The sequence below is a fragment of the Oncorhynchus clarkii genome, chromosome 17 (assembly GCF_045791955.1).
Source record: "Oncorhynchus clarkii lewisi isolate Uvic-CL-2024 chromosome 17, UVic_Ocla_1.0, whole genome shotgun sequence".
NCBI classification, from domain to species: domain Eukaryota; kingdom Metazoa; phylum Chordata; class Actinopteri; order Salmoniformes; family Salmonidae; genus Oncorhynchus; species Oncorhynchus clarkii.
In genome coordinates this window covers 48,388,513-48,405,415 of record NC_092163.1, presented here as the reverse complement: position 1 = coordinate 48,405,415, position 16,903 = coordinate 48,388,513, and the positions used below count along the sequence as shown (strand labels likewise).

The 16,903-nt window shown below is 39.5% G+C and overlaps 1 protein-coding gene across 1 annotated transcript; it reads left to right on the top strand.

Annotated features, from left to right (window-relative positions):
* The first annotated feature begins 8,032 nt into the window (after positions 1–8,032).
* Positions 8,033–11,095, top strand: LOC139369793 (homeobox protein Hox-C13a-like). The gene is made up of 2 exons (XM_071109060.1): positions 8,033–8,693; positions 10,836–11,095. The coding sequence occupies exons 1-2, from the start codon at positions 8,033–8,035 to the stop codon at positions 11,093–11,095; spliced, it is 921 nt and encodes a 306-aa protein (XP_070965161.1).
* The last annotated feature ends 5,808 nt before the right edge of the window (positions 11,096–16,903 follow it).

Below are 16,903 nucleotides of genomic sequence, written 5' to 3'. Positions count from 1 at the left end.
AAATTGGAGTGGGTCTAGGGTATCCGGGAGGATGCTGTTGTGAGCCATGACCAGCCTTTCAAAGCACTTCATGGCTACCGACATGAGTGCTACTCGGCTGTAATCATTATGCAGGTTACATTCGCTTCCTTGGGCACAGGGACTATGGTGGTCTACTTGAAACATGTTGGTATTACAGACTCGGTCAAGGAGAGGTTGAAAATGTCAGTGAAGACACATGCCAGTTGGTCTACGCATGCTTTGAGTACATGTCCTGGTAATCCGTCTGGCCCAGCGACTTTCTGAATGTTGACCTTTTTAAAGGTCTTGCACACATTGTGTACCGAGAGCATTATCACGCAGTCGTCCAGAACAGCTGATGCTCTTGTGCATGCGTCAGTGTTTCTAGCCTCGAAGCGAGCATAAAAGGCATACTTCATCTGGTAGTCTTGCGTCACTGGGCAGCTCATGGCTGGGTTTCCCTTTGTAGTCCGTAATAGTTTTCAAGCCCTGCCACATCCGACAAGCGTCAGAGCTGGTTTAGTGGAATTCAATCTTAATCCTGCATTGACGCTTTGATTGTTTGATGGTTCATCTGAGGGCATAGTGAGATATCTTATAAGCATCCAGATTAGTGTCCCGCTCCATGAAAGCAGTGTTCTATCAGGTTCAAGTCATGGCTCTGGCTGGGCCACTCAAGCTAGGCCATTCCAGGACATTCAGAGACGTGTCCCGAAGCCACTTCTGCATTGTCTTTTCTGTGTGCTTAGGTTTGTTGTTCTGTTGGAAGGTGAATTTTTGTCCCAGTCTGAGATCCTGAGCACTCTGGAGCAGGTTTTCATCAAGGATCTCTGAACTTTGCTCCCTCAAGCCTGACTTGTCTCCCAGTCCCTGCCGCTGAAAAACATCCCCACAGAATGATGCTGCCACCACCAAGCTTCACTGTAGGGACGAGCGGTGGCCGATTTCCTCCAGACGTGATGCTTGGCATTCAGGCCAAAGAGTTCAATCTTGGTTTCATCAGACCAGATAATCTTGTTTCTCATGGTCTGAGAGTCTTTGATGTGCCTTTTGGCAAACTCCAAGCGGGCTGTCATGTGTCTTTTACTGAGAAGTGGCTTCCTTCTGGCCACTCTACCGTAAAGTCCTGATTGTTGGAGTGCTGCAGAGATGGTTGTCCTTCTGGAAGGTTCTCCCATCTCCACAGAAAACTCTGGAGCTCTGTCAGAGTGACCATCGGGTTCTTAGTCATCTTCCTAACCAAGGCCCTTCTCCCCCAATTGCTCAGTTAGTCCGGGCGGCCAGCTCTAGGTAGAGTCTTGGTGGTTCCAAACTTCTTCCATTTAAGAATGATGGGGGCCACTGTTCTTAGAGACCTTCAATGCTGCAGAAATGTTTTGGTACCCTTACCCAGATCTGTGCCTCGACACAATCCTGTCTCGGAGGTCTACGGACAATTCCTTTGACCTCATGGCTTGGTTTTTGCTCTGACAAGCACGGTCAACTGCGGGACCTTATATAGACAGGTGTGTGCCTTTCCAAATCATGTCCAATCAATTGAATTTACCACAGGTGTAGTCCAATAAAGTTGCAGAAACCTCTCAAAAATTATCAATGGAAACAGGATGCACCTGAGCTCAATTTCCAGTCTCATAGCAAAGTGTCTGAATACTTACATAAATATGGTATCTGTTTTTATTTTTAATGCATTTCATAAATTTCTAAAAACCTGTTTTCGCTTTGTCATTATGGCGCATTATGTGTAGATTGATGAGGAAAAACATTAATTTAATAAATTTTAGAATGAGGCTGTAACGTTTCCACATTTTCCAACAAAATGTGGAAAAAGTGAAGGTGTCTGAATACTTTCCGAATTCACTGATGCCTTCAGCGGGGGTTAAAAAAAAGATTCAGAAAATCGCAGCCTGGAGGCTAGACTTTACGAAACTGGTGCGAAACTAATTTTTTTCATGAGAGAAGACGGGCCCAATCCATGTCAGATAGTGTATAGTGCACATGGTGGCCTAATTAGAAAGGGCTGGAAACTTTGTTGGCGTCTGGGCAGAGGGAGGCAATGGACGTCTCTTAACTTGAACTTGGACTTGCCATTGAGCTTTTTGCGTTGATACCAAGATGCTACACAAAATCACCTCCAATACAGTGAAATGTAAGTGTTTTAACATGCCATAATAATGGATCATGTTGATTAGAAAAGACTTGCCCAATCAATGTCATATGGAGTATAGTGCACATACATGGTGACCATCATAACAACGGATTATGTTGAATTGTGCCAATAGCCTCATAGGTCCAGTTTGACCATAGCCCACAAAAGGTCTTCAGACATGAGGGAATTGACGACTTTTAGGTATTTAATGTAGGCCTAATTAAAATGCTCTTCTGGCCAGATGGCAATTTTAGATTTGCGCTTAACTCCAAGTAATGCAAAGGTAGCCTAATTTACGCATGAAGTTCCGAGTACAAAAATACCTTACCTCTCAAGATAGGTTGCGTCTCACCACTTGTCACACACAGTTCGATCTAGTATTACCTTTGTACAATTCAGGATGGTGAATGTATTGAAATTGTAAGAGGAATCTTAATTGTCCCGTTTCGGAATTTACAGTTATTTGGTAAAAGCTGAATGAAGGGAACCGCCAGTTGCCTAATTTGGCAATAAAGGAACTTAACCCCGGGCCTTTTGTGATGGAAGGCTGGGGGCACACCTTGGACGATTTAAATGATATCATATGCTCCCAGACCATTTACTATTCGCCTGGATAATTATAATAGTAAATCTTTATACAAATACGCTGTGGGCCTTTTTCTGTTACAACCTTTGTGTTCACTTCTTTTATATAGGCCTATCTGACATGAATGAGTTTCGGTATTTGTCCTTTCTTATAGCTAATGTGAGATCATGTCTGATGGCCTGGAAGGCTGTTCTTTTTCCTCATGTGGAGTGTTGCCTGTTTTATCATTAAGCGCACGGTATTTTCCTCATACAATAACTGCCACTTTCTGTCGTTGATGAAATTATATACTGACGTTATCATTGTCTCTCTTTTTAGGTTGACGGATGTAACTGCAGTTACCCATGCTGACATTATCTGTGCCTCCTAAATCCACGAATTATCTTGTGCGTAACAGATTTGGAATTGGAGCCCATGTAGAATATGACAGGAAATGTTAATGCAACTATTGGAGCATCAATGACAAGTTTTGAACGATAGGGAGCACATAATCTAAGAACGATTTGTGTTATTTCAGATTCTTGAATATACTGTATATTGTGGTCTTTTTGTTAATTGGGATTGGGAAATCCATGGAGTGCTGTCGGCCAAACTACTCCATACAGACAGACTATACATTTGGTTACATTCAGCTCAATGCATAAAACGGTCCATACTGGACAATGGACATGTTTTAAACATATTCAAAATATATTTCTATACTTAATACTCACCACTTCGACGTTTCGGGTATGTGGCTCTGGCACCCGTTCAGAAGTGAGTGGAACCCTGTGGGCTAAATCAAAACCTAATTTCCCGTTAAGATTTAAACACGTTCGCCAAGATCCCTGGTCAAGATAAATCCAGAATCCCCATCTCATGTTTTGTATGAATCAAGAAAGACTATCACTTCTTCCACACACCCCCAAAAAATTTGCGACTGTGTTTACTATCCAGGTTCTGCAGAGGTGGATGTTCAATCAAATAAGGTTACTGTCAAAACCAGTGCATCATCATAGCCTACACGTAGGAAGATGAGCCGAATTTTGTAAGGTTGTTGATACTATTCGCATTCAAACGTTGTTGGACCGGCATTGATTAAGCTAAATATTACAACAGTCCAGTTGTATTTTTACATGAGACTTATTTACCATTGATCATTTGGTGTCATGAATCAAATTTAACAATGACCAAGTTTACAATTAAATCAAATCTCCACCTGTTATTACAGATTCGACAGCTTGGTGAAGGTGGTAAAGGATATATGGAAAACTCATCTCACCAATTTGACACGTGTTTCTGATAGGCCTACAGAAGGCTTCTCTTGCCTTTCAGAGGAGAAAGTGTCTGCCCACTGAGCAACTTCACTGGAACTGAATCGCGTACATTACCACCCATGCTCCTGGTTTGAACGTATTGCCAGAACAAGACAATGAATACTAAAAGCGTCTTAATGGGTTTGTTCTTCAGATACCCGAACTTCACTTTAAATTCATAATCTAATTTAGATGGGAGAAAAATGTGTATTAATGAGGGGCACAGTGCTGTCATTTGAACACTACAGAGTCGAGTAAAGTGTAATCTACCGCTGAGGATCAATGAAAAATCTTCCGGAGGGAAGAATCTTTGCTACATGTATGATTGTTGTTTTCATGATGCCACATGGTTGTGGGATAGTCCATTCATTTCACCAGGACTATACATGTTATTAATATAACTTAGGCAAGTGTAGGCCATCTTACATCTATATGAAATTATGTGATTAGGAGCCTGTGCGTCTTAACTTGATTCCACGTGCCGTAAAGCGCCGTATAGGCCTATGCTTCGTAACAAGCAAACACACACAAAATAGACAAGAGAATTACAAACACAACCGAATATAAAACTAAGATTTCCAGATTATGCTCATTGGTTATTTAAGATAATGGTATGCCTCTTTTGCAGAAAATATGATATCAATGAGACTAACCTACAAAACAAATAACATCAAACAAATTGAAAACTATGGAATATACCCCTTGGTTTCGGAAGAACATGCCTTTATAAATTAGGATATAACTGTCATGTCTTACTTATGTTTCTTTTGACATTTGTAAACGTTTTATACAAATTATGTAGGAGGACTCCTATCATGTTGCTCTCATGGAATGTTTATTGGCCTACTTGATTTTTTAATGATCAATGTAGCTATCATACGAATCCTAGGAAGTGCTATTTATGGATGCACCTTGGAAAATTGTCCCAAGGTTTAAGTTATTGTTGGTGTTGGCCCATGTTTGATGGTATACATACCTTACAGAGTGTAGCTTTAATGATTACAGAATGTATTATTTTCATAGTCTATACTACGCTTGAGAGATAAATATATTTCACATTAGTTGATCCAACAATCCAAAACAAGTTGAAACAATCCAGTCGGTTTCAGAAAAGTTCTCATGATATTTAGTAGGTCGAAATAAATAAAAAAATGAATGAAGGAAGGAAAAATAACAAAAAGGAAAAGTTGTTATACTCGGTAGCTCCATAGCATGAATAATTAACGTTAGGGCCTGCATACATGTTAGCATACAAGACTAGCCTACTAAATCATTTGAAATGGATGCTTGGGAGGGAAGTAATATGCAAGAAAGCGTATTAGCTTCATTGATACCAAACCCATGCACGGCAACTTCCCAAATTCAGAAAATCAAAGCTTTTACTTGTTTTGTTGGTTTTATTGGGGGACATAATGCACATGAGTTGTTTATTTATTATGAACTGTACAATACAATTCCGCTCTCAGCTGCCAATGTTGTTTACCATGGAAATAAACTAAACCTTACTACATGCTATATACCTTTCAAGTCGTGAATTTTGATTTACAAAATGTTGGCTTATACTTTTAACATCCATGGATAAGGAAAAATAAGTTAAAATGTATTGTAAAAACGTGTATAAATGAAAGATGACCTACAAATGGTATTTTAACTCGTAGCTGCTTTAGATTTAACATTTAGTGTATGTTACAATTTACATTTTACTTATAAAATATGAACACATTTCTGCTATATCTACTGCTAGTAATTTAAAAAGGAAAATTCCCATGTGTTCATCATGTGATGGAATAGAATATATTGCGTGTGCTTCACGTGGCCAATGTGATAACGTTCGATATATTCGGCCTATGCGTGTTCGTTAAATAGGGTACTATATCGATTGTATCTTCCTCACTCTTCGTGAAAAGATTAGTAGGCCAACAATTGATTTTGGATCATTCTTGCTCATAATGAAAGTGTGAGTATATTGTGAATAGGCCTAAAAGGCCTATGTATTCACAAAAACAGTATGAGATGCATGTTTTGCTTTACCCAGATGTTGTTTCTCTGATAGCTAAATGTTTGGTTTGATATGCTTTGTATGTCAAGCCGACTGTTCCATCCAGATTTTGTTTTCTGAAACCGCTACTTGGAAGCGTCATTGTTGTCTCTCCTAATTGCAGTGAGGTTGCACGTAAGCTCCACAATGCGGGTGTGAAGTTCATTCTTGCCTGTCTAGACTTATTACGACCATGTCAGTCTGCGTTCCCTACCTTGACCTTGGACTTCCTTGTGTCTGCAATTTAAATGAATGGTCAATATTTGTGAGTTGCTCCGCTGGCAGATTAGTTCCTATTTCCTGCGACAAACCGAATATATAGTTTAACGATTTTATTCTCTTTATCTCTTCAATTTCAATAGCCTATAGGTTGTGGTTTGTTTCATGTTGATTTTTGACACAGAGCCCATACCTGGTGCATTTAGCTATTTAAGACTGATTATTGACCATCATGGCAGGGATTTTAGATGGGCCTAATAATCACAATTTTTATTTATAGTGCGACTAACACGTTCCCTCAGTGCATACACATCTCTAAAAAACACAATTCTTAGAATTTAGCAATATCCTACATTTTTTAACTCCGTTTTGAACGTCGTATGCACTTATTACTAAACCTGAAATATAAGGTATTATGTTTGGTCAATAACGTTTTGTCCAGTGAAATAATGTAGAGACCGGTGCAAGACCAAGACCTTGTGTCCCTAACTCAGATTGTTGACTCAGATTACAACAACTGGCATTAGGGGAAAATAAATACACCATTTTGCTCACTAGCCTATTGGAGAAGATAATACATTCCGTTAGATTGGAGAATATGCATAGACCACTGCTATAACCCCCAAAAAGTATTAGGGGAGGTGGATAATAGCCTATGTTCTTCATATTTTCAGCGTTATGCCAAAACTGCACCGCAATTTCTGTTTATTTAGGCTACCGCCAAATTATACAGACCAAGCAGTTGCATGTTTCAACAAACCACTTTCAGGGATACAACTGGGCAAAAGTGGTTTCTCTGTGCCGTGGAGAGAGGTTTTATTTTATATTTTATTTCCATAGTTTGTGTCAATTGCATTTGCCTGTTTACGTTAGTGGTAGGACTATTGGAGGAAAGAAAATGTTGCTATTAGCATAAGATTGGGCATCTTGTCGACCACCTTGAGGGTTGTCGTTAACTGGCCTGGCAAGGTTTTGTGATTTATTTATTTATATACGCAAACAAATAATTTGAACATTTAAAATGTCAGTCAAGTTAAATAAATGAAGCTGTCGTGGATAATTATCTGAACATTTTCGATATTAGGCTATTGACAACAGGAAGATAATTCCAACCAAAAGTCCTATAGGTTACAATTCCATTTTGAAGGGTGGTGTGTTATTCTGCGCTCTACAACAATCTTCTGTTAAAAATGTGACAGACTAAGATAGTGTTTGACAGACTAATTGATGTATCTTAGCCGGTTTGATTACATACAAATATTGTTAGAGCAGAGTACTTCAGACAAGTGTAATCTTTACCTTATCAAGAATCGAGAATCTTCAGACGTAGGCCTATCTAAATAGCACTGGCCTGGCGAATTGATACTTTATGTGGTTCAGTTGAAATTCATTTCCGTTTTGTAAAATATGACGATCATGGCATCCTCCACCTTAAAACTGTTAGGGATGTTTGATGTCCCCTTTAAGGATACTTGCCGATGATAAGCCAATGAGAGTATCCGCTGGACTTAAAATTGCAATCAAGAAACATGCACCAGAGGCGGTTTAAATGGATGAGCCCCTCGCCCCCACCCCCAACACACCCTCGTGTCGGTCTCGTTATCGTATCACGTGTCGGCGGATCCCAGGGTCTCAATAATGAACTGGACACTTGGGTATTGCGCTGCGCATGCGCAAAAAAATGTGCTTGGGGATGAGGTGTCCGTCTTGGGGTAGTTGACTTTTAAAAAGCATTGTCAACCCCTGATATGACAACTTCGATGGTTCTGCATCCACGCTGGGCGGACACCTTGATGTATGTATATGAAAAAAGCCTGAATGAAAGTAATCCGAATAAAAACCAATCCATGGAGGGACTAAGCGGGAATTGTCCTGCTACCCACTGCAGGGAACTGATATCACACTCGGCGTTGGGACGACACTCCGGCACCATAAGCCACCAGGGTTCTGTGTACTCGGACATACCCTCCCACGACACTGGGCGACAGTGCCCCGCTCCCCAGACTTCCTCCAGCGCCACCCTTGGTTATGGCTACCCATTCGGAAGCCCTTATTACGGGTGTCGGTTGTCACACTCACACAACGTTAACTTGCAGCAGAAGCAATGCTCTTACCACCACGCAGAGAAATATGCAGAACCCAGCGCGGCACTGCCCACCGAAGAGCTGTCAAGCCGGGCAAAGGAGTTCGCATTTTACCCGGGTTTTGCCAGCTCATACCAGACTGTCCCGGGTTACTTGGACGTGTCGGTGGTTCCCGGTATCAGTGCGCACCCGGAACCGAGACATGAAACTTTGATTCCCATGGATGGCTACCAGCACTGGGCTCTATCTAATGGCTGGGATGGACAGGTGTACTGTTCTAAAGAGCAAACACAGTCAACACATCTCTGGAAGTCGCCCTTCCCAGGTATGACATTTTTTTAGTGTGTGTATGTGTGGTGGTGGTGGTGGTGGGGGGATTCCACGCGGCTTGCATTGTGGTTTCTTATAAGAAAGGATCTAAATAACCAGTGTACTTGTTACATGTTTTATATATGTCACATTGAAACATTTCCTTTTAATGTATTTTATTTATGCATTTAAAACCTATTTCCTTTGTATAGCCATCTCAAATAAACATATGACTGACTATACAGTGCATGATAGCACAGGGTGAAGGCGTGTTTATTTATGTTCATCCTTGAGTTAAAGTCCGGAGAGGAGGCCATGGGGTTTTTCAATAGCCGGATATGGGACTAGAAATTAGTCTGCCAAAATATAGAAGCAAAGAAAACAGATTGGAAAGACATAACCTTACCAAAATATTTAGTTTCCTTCAACCTACCATCATTCGTCTTCACGGCTGCTTCAGGATATGACCACAACAGATGAAATGCAAAAACAAGACCTTTGATTTCATATTAGCATACAATTAGGTTTATGGATTGGAGCAGGGCACCGTTACATTCTCCGATAAAATAACAGATATTTGCTCAGTGCCAGTAAATCTAGTCACGACAGGGAGTGGTGTATTGAAGCTCACCCCTTTCACGCATTAGGTTTATTTGCAATTGCAAAATACCCTTTTTTTCTCAATTTCTTTATTTAAGATTTCAAATTCAATTCCAAATCAATTGTAATCAAAGCTTGAAGTGTATGCGTTCTCATTGTCTATATTTGAAACGAATTGATCCGTTAGTTACGTGGTAGGCCAATTGCCCCTATTGAATAGCACATTACATTTCTGAATACCAGTATCACGTTCCATCTTGGTAAGAATAGCTCATGGATTCCTGGATTGATTGGTTTATCATTCACAATCTAGTTCAGTTGACACACATGATTTTTGGAGCTTGTATGACCACTTTCCCCAAACTTGTCGTTGGCCAATACAGTCAATATTGGGATAGTGTGGTATTGGCGCTATATGCCCATAACAAAGAATAGATCTACTGTTTTTTAAATAGATTACAGTTATTTTTTTATCGTCCTGGGTTTGGTTGTACCATTGCACATTCCTTATGTTGTCCATGACCTCATTAAAATAGTCGTTTATCTCATCTCATCTCTGCCACTCTTAAACACGCTGAAATAAAACTTAGATAAATATGATAGGACTGTTAACCAACCAACCTACTGAGGTTGTTTGCACACAGCTCATCCGCATGATTAAATTAATGAGATGTGATGTCTTGTTATTTAGCTGTATTACATCAATTGTAGCTGCATTCAAGTTTAAGATCAGGGGCTATCAATATAGATAGGCTTCGCTATCCTGCGCTTTCATAGACTAAGTGACTGTATAGCCCCAATTCCGATTATTAAGGCTTAATATTCGTAGTGTTTGCATATCAGTATGCCAATTTATGTTTTGAATATGCATAGGTTAAAAATCTATGTTTGGACTAAGTAGTAATCATGGTAGGCCTAGAGATGGCTGGCATGCTTGATCCGAAAATGTGGTCGTAACGCAATAGCGGGCCCTGGAGGCATGCAGATACCAAATGGAGCTCTGTACGGCATCGCCGTGCGCCTCTCAAATTTTGTGACAATGCGGAGGGATCCGCATTGACATGATTGGTTGACGGTAGGGGCGGGAGGTCCTGTATCAACACAAACTCACTTCCTTGACAACTTCCTTCACAACATCTCTGCACTGCTCCGTTAAACGCAAGAAGTATAAATGCCCTGCCTTCAGCAGAGGCAGGATCACCGTAAATGCTGCACCGCCAATGCAGACCACCGAATGACCATGCAGCGCCTTTAATGGGCTCGCCTACCATTAGGGCTACGTTTAGACATTTAGATTATATATTTTTAAACCCTAATGATTGGGATGTAACATAAGTTAAGTCCAACCATAGCCTACTTCAAGTATTTTAGGCCCATCTTAATCAATTAGCACAGCCAATCTATGGGGACCATGAACTTCAACAAATGCAATGATTTGAATGCAATGCATCAGTGCTGGGAACTTTCACATAGCACTTCACCCCCCCCCCCCCCCCCCCTCCCCCCCCCGCCCAATTGTTGTAGAATACCAACGGTTGTTATGCCCTTCTTTTCTCAGATGTCGTGCCTTTGCAACCAGAGGTCAGCAGCTACCGACGAGGCCGCAAAAAGCGAGTTCCTTATACCAAGATCCAACTGAAGGAGCTAGAGAAAGAGTATGCAGCTAGCAAGTTCATCACCAAAGACAAGAGACGGCGAATATCTGCCACTACTAATCTCTCCGAACGCCAGGTCACCATCTGGTTCCAGAACCGGCGGGTGAAGGAGAAGAAATTCGTCTGTAAATCTAAATCAAGCTCTCATATGCATGCCACTTGATTCAGTCCAATGTCACTGGCATGGCAACTCAAATACTTTTTCATCACTAACGCTCGATATTTATCTATTGACATTATTCTCACCTGGTATGATGCATTGCAAAACACAAACTTAATCTCACCTCCCTATTTGGACATAAACTGGGGGGAAATACAGAAGAAGATTTACTAAACCTGGTTTGGAACGAATGATCACATCCTTACAGGAGCGTCGAAAGCTACCAGCATTGTTAGTATAGCCTGAGACCTAAATTAAAAACTTTTGTGACTGATAAAGTAAACCGAGGTCTTTGGGGATGTCATACAGTGATCTTGTTCAGACATTTTCAGGTATTGGACGCATCAAGACTGAAAACTATATTTCAATGATATTGTATGGCGGTTTTAGTTTGATCCCAAGGGAATGAGCAAGTGTTCTATTGTCTATGTACAGTGCCGTGCGTTTATTATTTAATTAAAGGTTCTGTCTTATGACAGAGGTTGTAAATTGCTATATTTTATGGTTATCATATTTAGATCATGTTTTTTCAGTGAATGATATGTTTGTCATGCAACTGGAATGATTGTAATCAATATAAGAATATTAAAACATGTTTCATATTAATGCACAATCTTTTCTCACTTGGTTTGTATAGTGAGTTAGGTCTTATTGCATCCGGGCTGTGCACTCACAAAAGCTGTTTTATTCCTTTATTTTGTGCAGCATTTAAACTGTGATGTTTTTGTTTGATCGACATTTACTCAAATGGAAACGTGTTTCATATACAAATAAATATAACGACCAACAAGGTCAAATGACTTTTTTTGATAGAATCTGTTTTCTATTTGATCGAGATCTTGTCTGGTTTAATCGCTTAATGTCTACTCTTCTGTCTCTGTATGACATATTCGGTGTCACTTTATAGGATGTAGAAAATAGTAAATGAAAATCCGGGACACTCAAATTAGTATGGTTACTTAAGACAAAAGCGAAAGGGAGAGTGGTTGGTCGGGAATGAAACATGAACCTCTAGCAACCCAAAGGTTGCGTGTTCCAACCTCATCAAAGACAACGTTAGCATTTTAGCTAATTAGCTACTTTGCAACTACTTACTACTTTTTAGCTCATTTGCAACTACTTAGCATGTTAGCTAACCTTAACCCTAACCTTAATCACTAACCCCTAGCCTAGCTAACATTAGCCACCAAGCTAACATTAGCGTTAGCCACCTAGCCAAATAACATTAGCAACAACAAATAGGAATTAGCATATGATACATATGTATTGTAAATTCGTAATATTATATGAATTACAGGTCGTAACACAAATTGTAATTTGTAACATATCATACAAACTATACTTCGTAACATATCGTACAAAAAAATGTAAACATGTGTACCTCTTTGAACGTCATTACCGTTGAGACCAGCTTCAATGACATTAAGCATAGACTACTCCAGGACTAAATTGTTAAGAACCGCTAAACTGAAAATGTTCAATTATGGTTTAAATTCTAGAATGATAAACCCAATCCTGACTTTAACTAGTCCTCATCATATTATCTTAAATTCTGCGTTCGACCGAGAAGTCGATCTACTTCAGGACTAGCTGATATAAATTAGCCTCCCTATATCTTCATTCCATAATGGAAGATTGTCTTGACAACGAAATCATTGGGTTTAGTCAGTCTATAGGTTATTGAGAATATCTCCGTGAAACCTAAATTAACTGCATAACAGATTCTGAATATGATTTTCAAAACGCAATGATAGGCTAAATATTTTGTCGAAAGAAGAATTGTCTGTGTAGATTATTAGCAAAGAGTCATTTTAAGAGTAGCCTTTAAAAAATCTGATTATTTACGTGTTTAGTGTCTGCAGCAATTTCATTCACTCATTTGTGCTCCAAGGTGTGGCATGAACTAATTTATTCCGGAAGCCTTCATAAACTCTCTGTGCATTATTTGGTCGAGAAATGTTTATTTTATTTGATCATTTAAAACAAGGTACACATACCGAATGACACACTTGATTAATAATCATCGAGGATAATCACAAAAAGGTCCATTGTGGTTGATTATACCGAAACATCAAATTTGACTCTCCAAACGAATTTCGAAAAGTGGTCTATTCAATCTTTTGTAACATATGTTGGTTAACTTGACGATATTAACTTCAGTGAGATTCTCATGACGCTTATAGTCTTCTAAACTATTGTCTAAAGGCTATTTGTAGCCTACATTTCCCTTTGATATCATTTTGATAATGGAAATAAGTCCCACAATAGCTTTTGAAACAATTGGTGAACAAATTACAAATATACAGTATTAAGGAAATAGCGCACGTGTTTAGTTGTGCATAAACTACTCACTCTATCTCTTGAATAGTGTGCATTTTACATGCTAGGCTATTCATTTTAAAATCTCAGCTAAATACTAAATTATATTGCTTTTGGCATGTTGGTAAGAATGCTTGTGAATGACGTATGATTAGAGTACACGTTTGAGGGATCAATCATTGGGTTATACTTCTCTTTAAATATGCTATCTAAAGTATCTTGAGTTCTAATTCAATCGAGCAAAACGTCTTGCTGACGTAGGCCTACACGAGTTTCCTTTTCAAATATCACGTTGACTAATGAATCTTTGTCTCGAAAAATGTGCTCAAGGAAATTGTATTTTGAGAACAGACGCATCGGCGTGACCACTTGTTTTCATATTGGTCAAAAAAGTAGCCTAAATTGGCATTTTGGCAAAAAAGACAAAAGCAAACCTACCCCGTTTCAATATTGAATCGTAGGCTGTATGATGTTGGTAGCATGCCTTACAATCGGGAATATCGTTGGTTGGATTGTAGCCCAAATGCTCAAATAGTAACACAACCTGTGCCATCGTCGTGTTGCTTATTCGTGTAACGCAGCAAATTCGTCTTGTTTGAACCTTAAGCCTTAGCTAACTTGTAAAACGTGATCCGACCAAACGCATTTAAGAATTCTTAAAATTGGACAAACCTTTCTATAGCTCTATTGTCATAATTGTTGCTTGATATTTTGTTAAATTAACTTTAGGCCCAATCAAAAGTTGTTGGCCTAGTAGTAGGCTGGAATGTAGCTGCAGAGCTCCTCGTCTATTGTGTCTGTACGTCACTTCTTGACTACCCTTGACCATGACTATGCAGTCACTTTGACCTTGACATAACAACAGCTCGTGCATAGCTAGGGACATAACTAGGGAAGGGTGTGCTTCCTCTCTCTGGTGAGGTGGGGGTGGGTACCAGCCACGCGATTTGTTTGCAAGGCAATATAATATTTTTTTTCGAGTCTAGACAGTAGGTTATCACTATTTAGCATACCATAAACGAGGATACTGTCAGGGTTTATGCCCCCCCCCCCCCCCCCCCCCCATGACTATTTGATATCACCCACAAATTCCAAGCATTTTAATCTGTTCCTGTTTTTAATTTATATTTCTTACACTTTTTCCTTATGCTTTGCCTGACAGTCTTACAGAATTATCTCGCCCCGATCTCCAGACCTTAAATTATACAGCACACTTACACAGTCATCATTGGGAGTGTGTGGTATTTTGAGCGTGGATAACAGGTAGACAGACCATAGACGTCTTGCAAGTCCATCACGTTTGACACCGACAAGTTTGAGCTGTGTAGCGTTTTTTTTTTCCAAGTCGAGATTTAAAGTGTGCTCCTTGCGATGAGCTGTGCATCTGCCTTAAAGGAAAACAGACGTGGCCCATAAAATCATTTTGAAGGTATGTAGGCTGTTTTTATACTACCTTGAGTTTAAATCGATGTGAAGAACTGTATCGCTATATATCAAGAGCTTAGACCTACCCGTTTCAGATTTAGGACTGTAATAATGGCAAAGAGAACATTTAACTCTAGTGCCATGAGACTTGTCCCCTTACGATGTAACTGTATTTTTTGTTTGCATCCACCCCTATGGTCGTATTTTAGCATGTGGTGAGTGCAGTTGCCTAATGTTATGAATTATCACTATTTTTTCTTCCGCACTTTCATGAAGTAGGCTAACCTAGGTAAGGCACTGTTAGAAGACAACCTTAAAGGTTCTGTAGGAGTCGCCTTCTTTATTTAGTATTTTATGGCTTTGTATAATATTGTTGCAAGTAAAATGGGCAGCTTCGAAACTATTCCATTTGTTGTTTTGTTTTATTTTAAATAGCAAGCGAAAACTCTTTCATTTGGAAGATATTGGAGACAATCATACATGGGCATATATGGAGACGTTTAGCGCACACTTTTGATAGACTGGACATATTGAATAGCACGGCCTAATTCCTGCTTGATTTCGAATATAAGTCACACACACAAACATTTTAAACAATTGCTGAACAAATGGCAACATTTTATGGAAATTAGTGAGCCTTTTACGCACTTGTTTAGTTGCGTAAAATAGTAACTTTCGTGTAGCATTTATCCAATGAAATATAATACAATATGGATTTATTTGTATGAAATATTGAAAACTTTCACGTGTATTTTCAATTGAAGTTTTTCTAATGTTTTTCAAATGCATTTTCTGAGCTGTGTAATCCGCTTTCCTTAGATCCTCTCTAGGTTAAATTGCACATTTCCGCATCGTTCCCAGAAATTTGAAATGGCTTTTATTTTGTATTTCCCGGTAAACCACGTAGTTGAGCTCCTTTCTTGTTTACTTTTCAAATCACAGGGCCTCTATACCTTAAAACTGTTGTTTTTGTCTCACTTCTAGAGTAGCCTCCCTACAATTGAACAGTGTTCCTTAAAACGTTCACAATATCGTTTTTGAATCATCAAATGTTATATTTCTTTGTTGAACATCTTGACATACTCGTTCATTGGTCATATGTCTTATCTGACATAATTTACATGATAGAAATTACATTAAAACAGGAATTTTATCCACTCGTGTGTTAGTGTCAATATCTTAACTTAGAACCGTGCTGACCGATCTAGGGAAATAACTCGCAGAAAGAGAAGGTGGCTGTCATTGTCAGTCAACCAGGGTTTAGGCCCAAGTATGAGTGAGTGAATGTGTGCTGTCCTGAATGGGAATGCTGAGCACCGAGAAGAAGGAATATAACAGCCTCTGGTGGTGGATAGATGGAAATAGCAGGAAGTTGGAGACGGGATTGTGGATTCACCCTTTTGCAGCATATAGCAGGTGAGCAGAATTTGAAGAAGAACAACGTTGTCTCGTGTTTTAGTTTTTTTAATCAAATGATTGTGCTAATGATGAGAGATTCCATCACATATTGCTTTACCCTAATCCAAACAACCACCTCACCCACCCATCCGGAAATGTTTCCTTTTTATCAACAGTAGTTGATAGTAGTAGCCTTACGAATAATATTTCAAGTGACATTCTTATAGCATGTGTCAGTGGTCATGTTGCGTGATTTAAAGCTGGTTTGTCAGCCAGAAGAACTGTCTTTATCCTGAACAGCTGAACTGTGCTCGAGTGGACGTTGTATCAGATATAGCTGCAGCCGTTCATTGCTGATGATGCATTCTCACGCAGGAGAATATAGGACATATTGTAAGATATTATGGCGGGTTAGAGTCTTTTTCAAGCAACATTGCTTGGCGACATAATATGACTAACATATTTTATTGTAATAACTCATTCTGGATTAGTAAATTGGCAGGTAGTCGGCAGTCCTTACACACACACACACACACACACACACACACACACACACACACACACACACACACATATACACATGCGGAGAGAGATTTATGAGATTTGCATCACAGTGCCAAAACCGCATGTGGGTCCATATTATGCGGCTGTGCCTTACCAAACAAATAA

What these genes read in the sequence shown, in the direction of transcription:
- LOC139369793 (XM_071109060.1), top strand. Translation starts at nt 8,033, where the DNA reads ATGACAACTTCGATGGTTCTGCATCCACGCTGGGCGGACACCTTGATG. An exon ending in CTGGAAGTCGCCCTTCCCAG is followed by an intron (nt 8,694 to 10,835) that starts GTATGACATTTT and finishes TTCTTTTCTCAG; the next exon opens with ATGTCGTGCCTTTGCAACCA.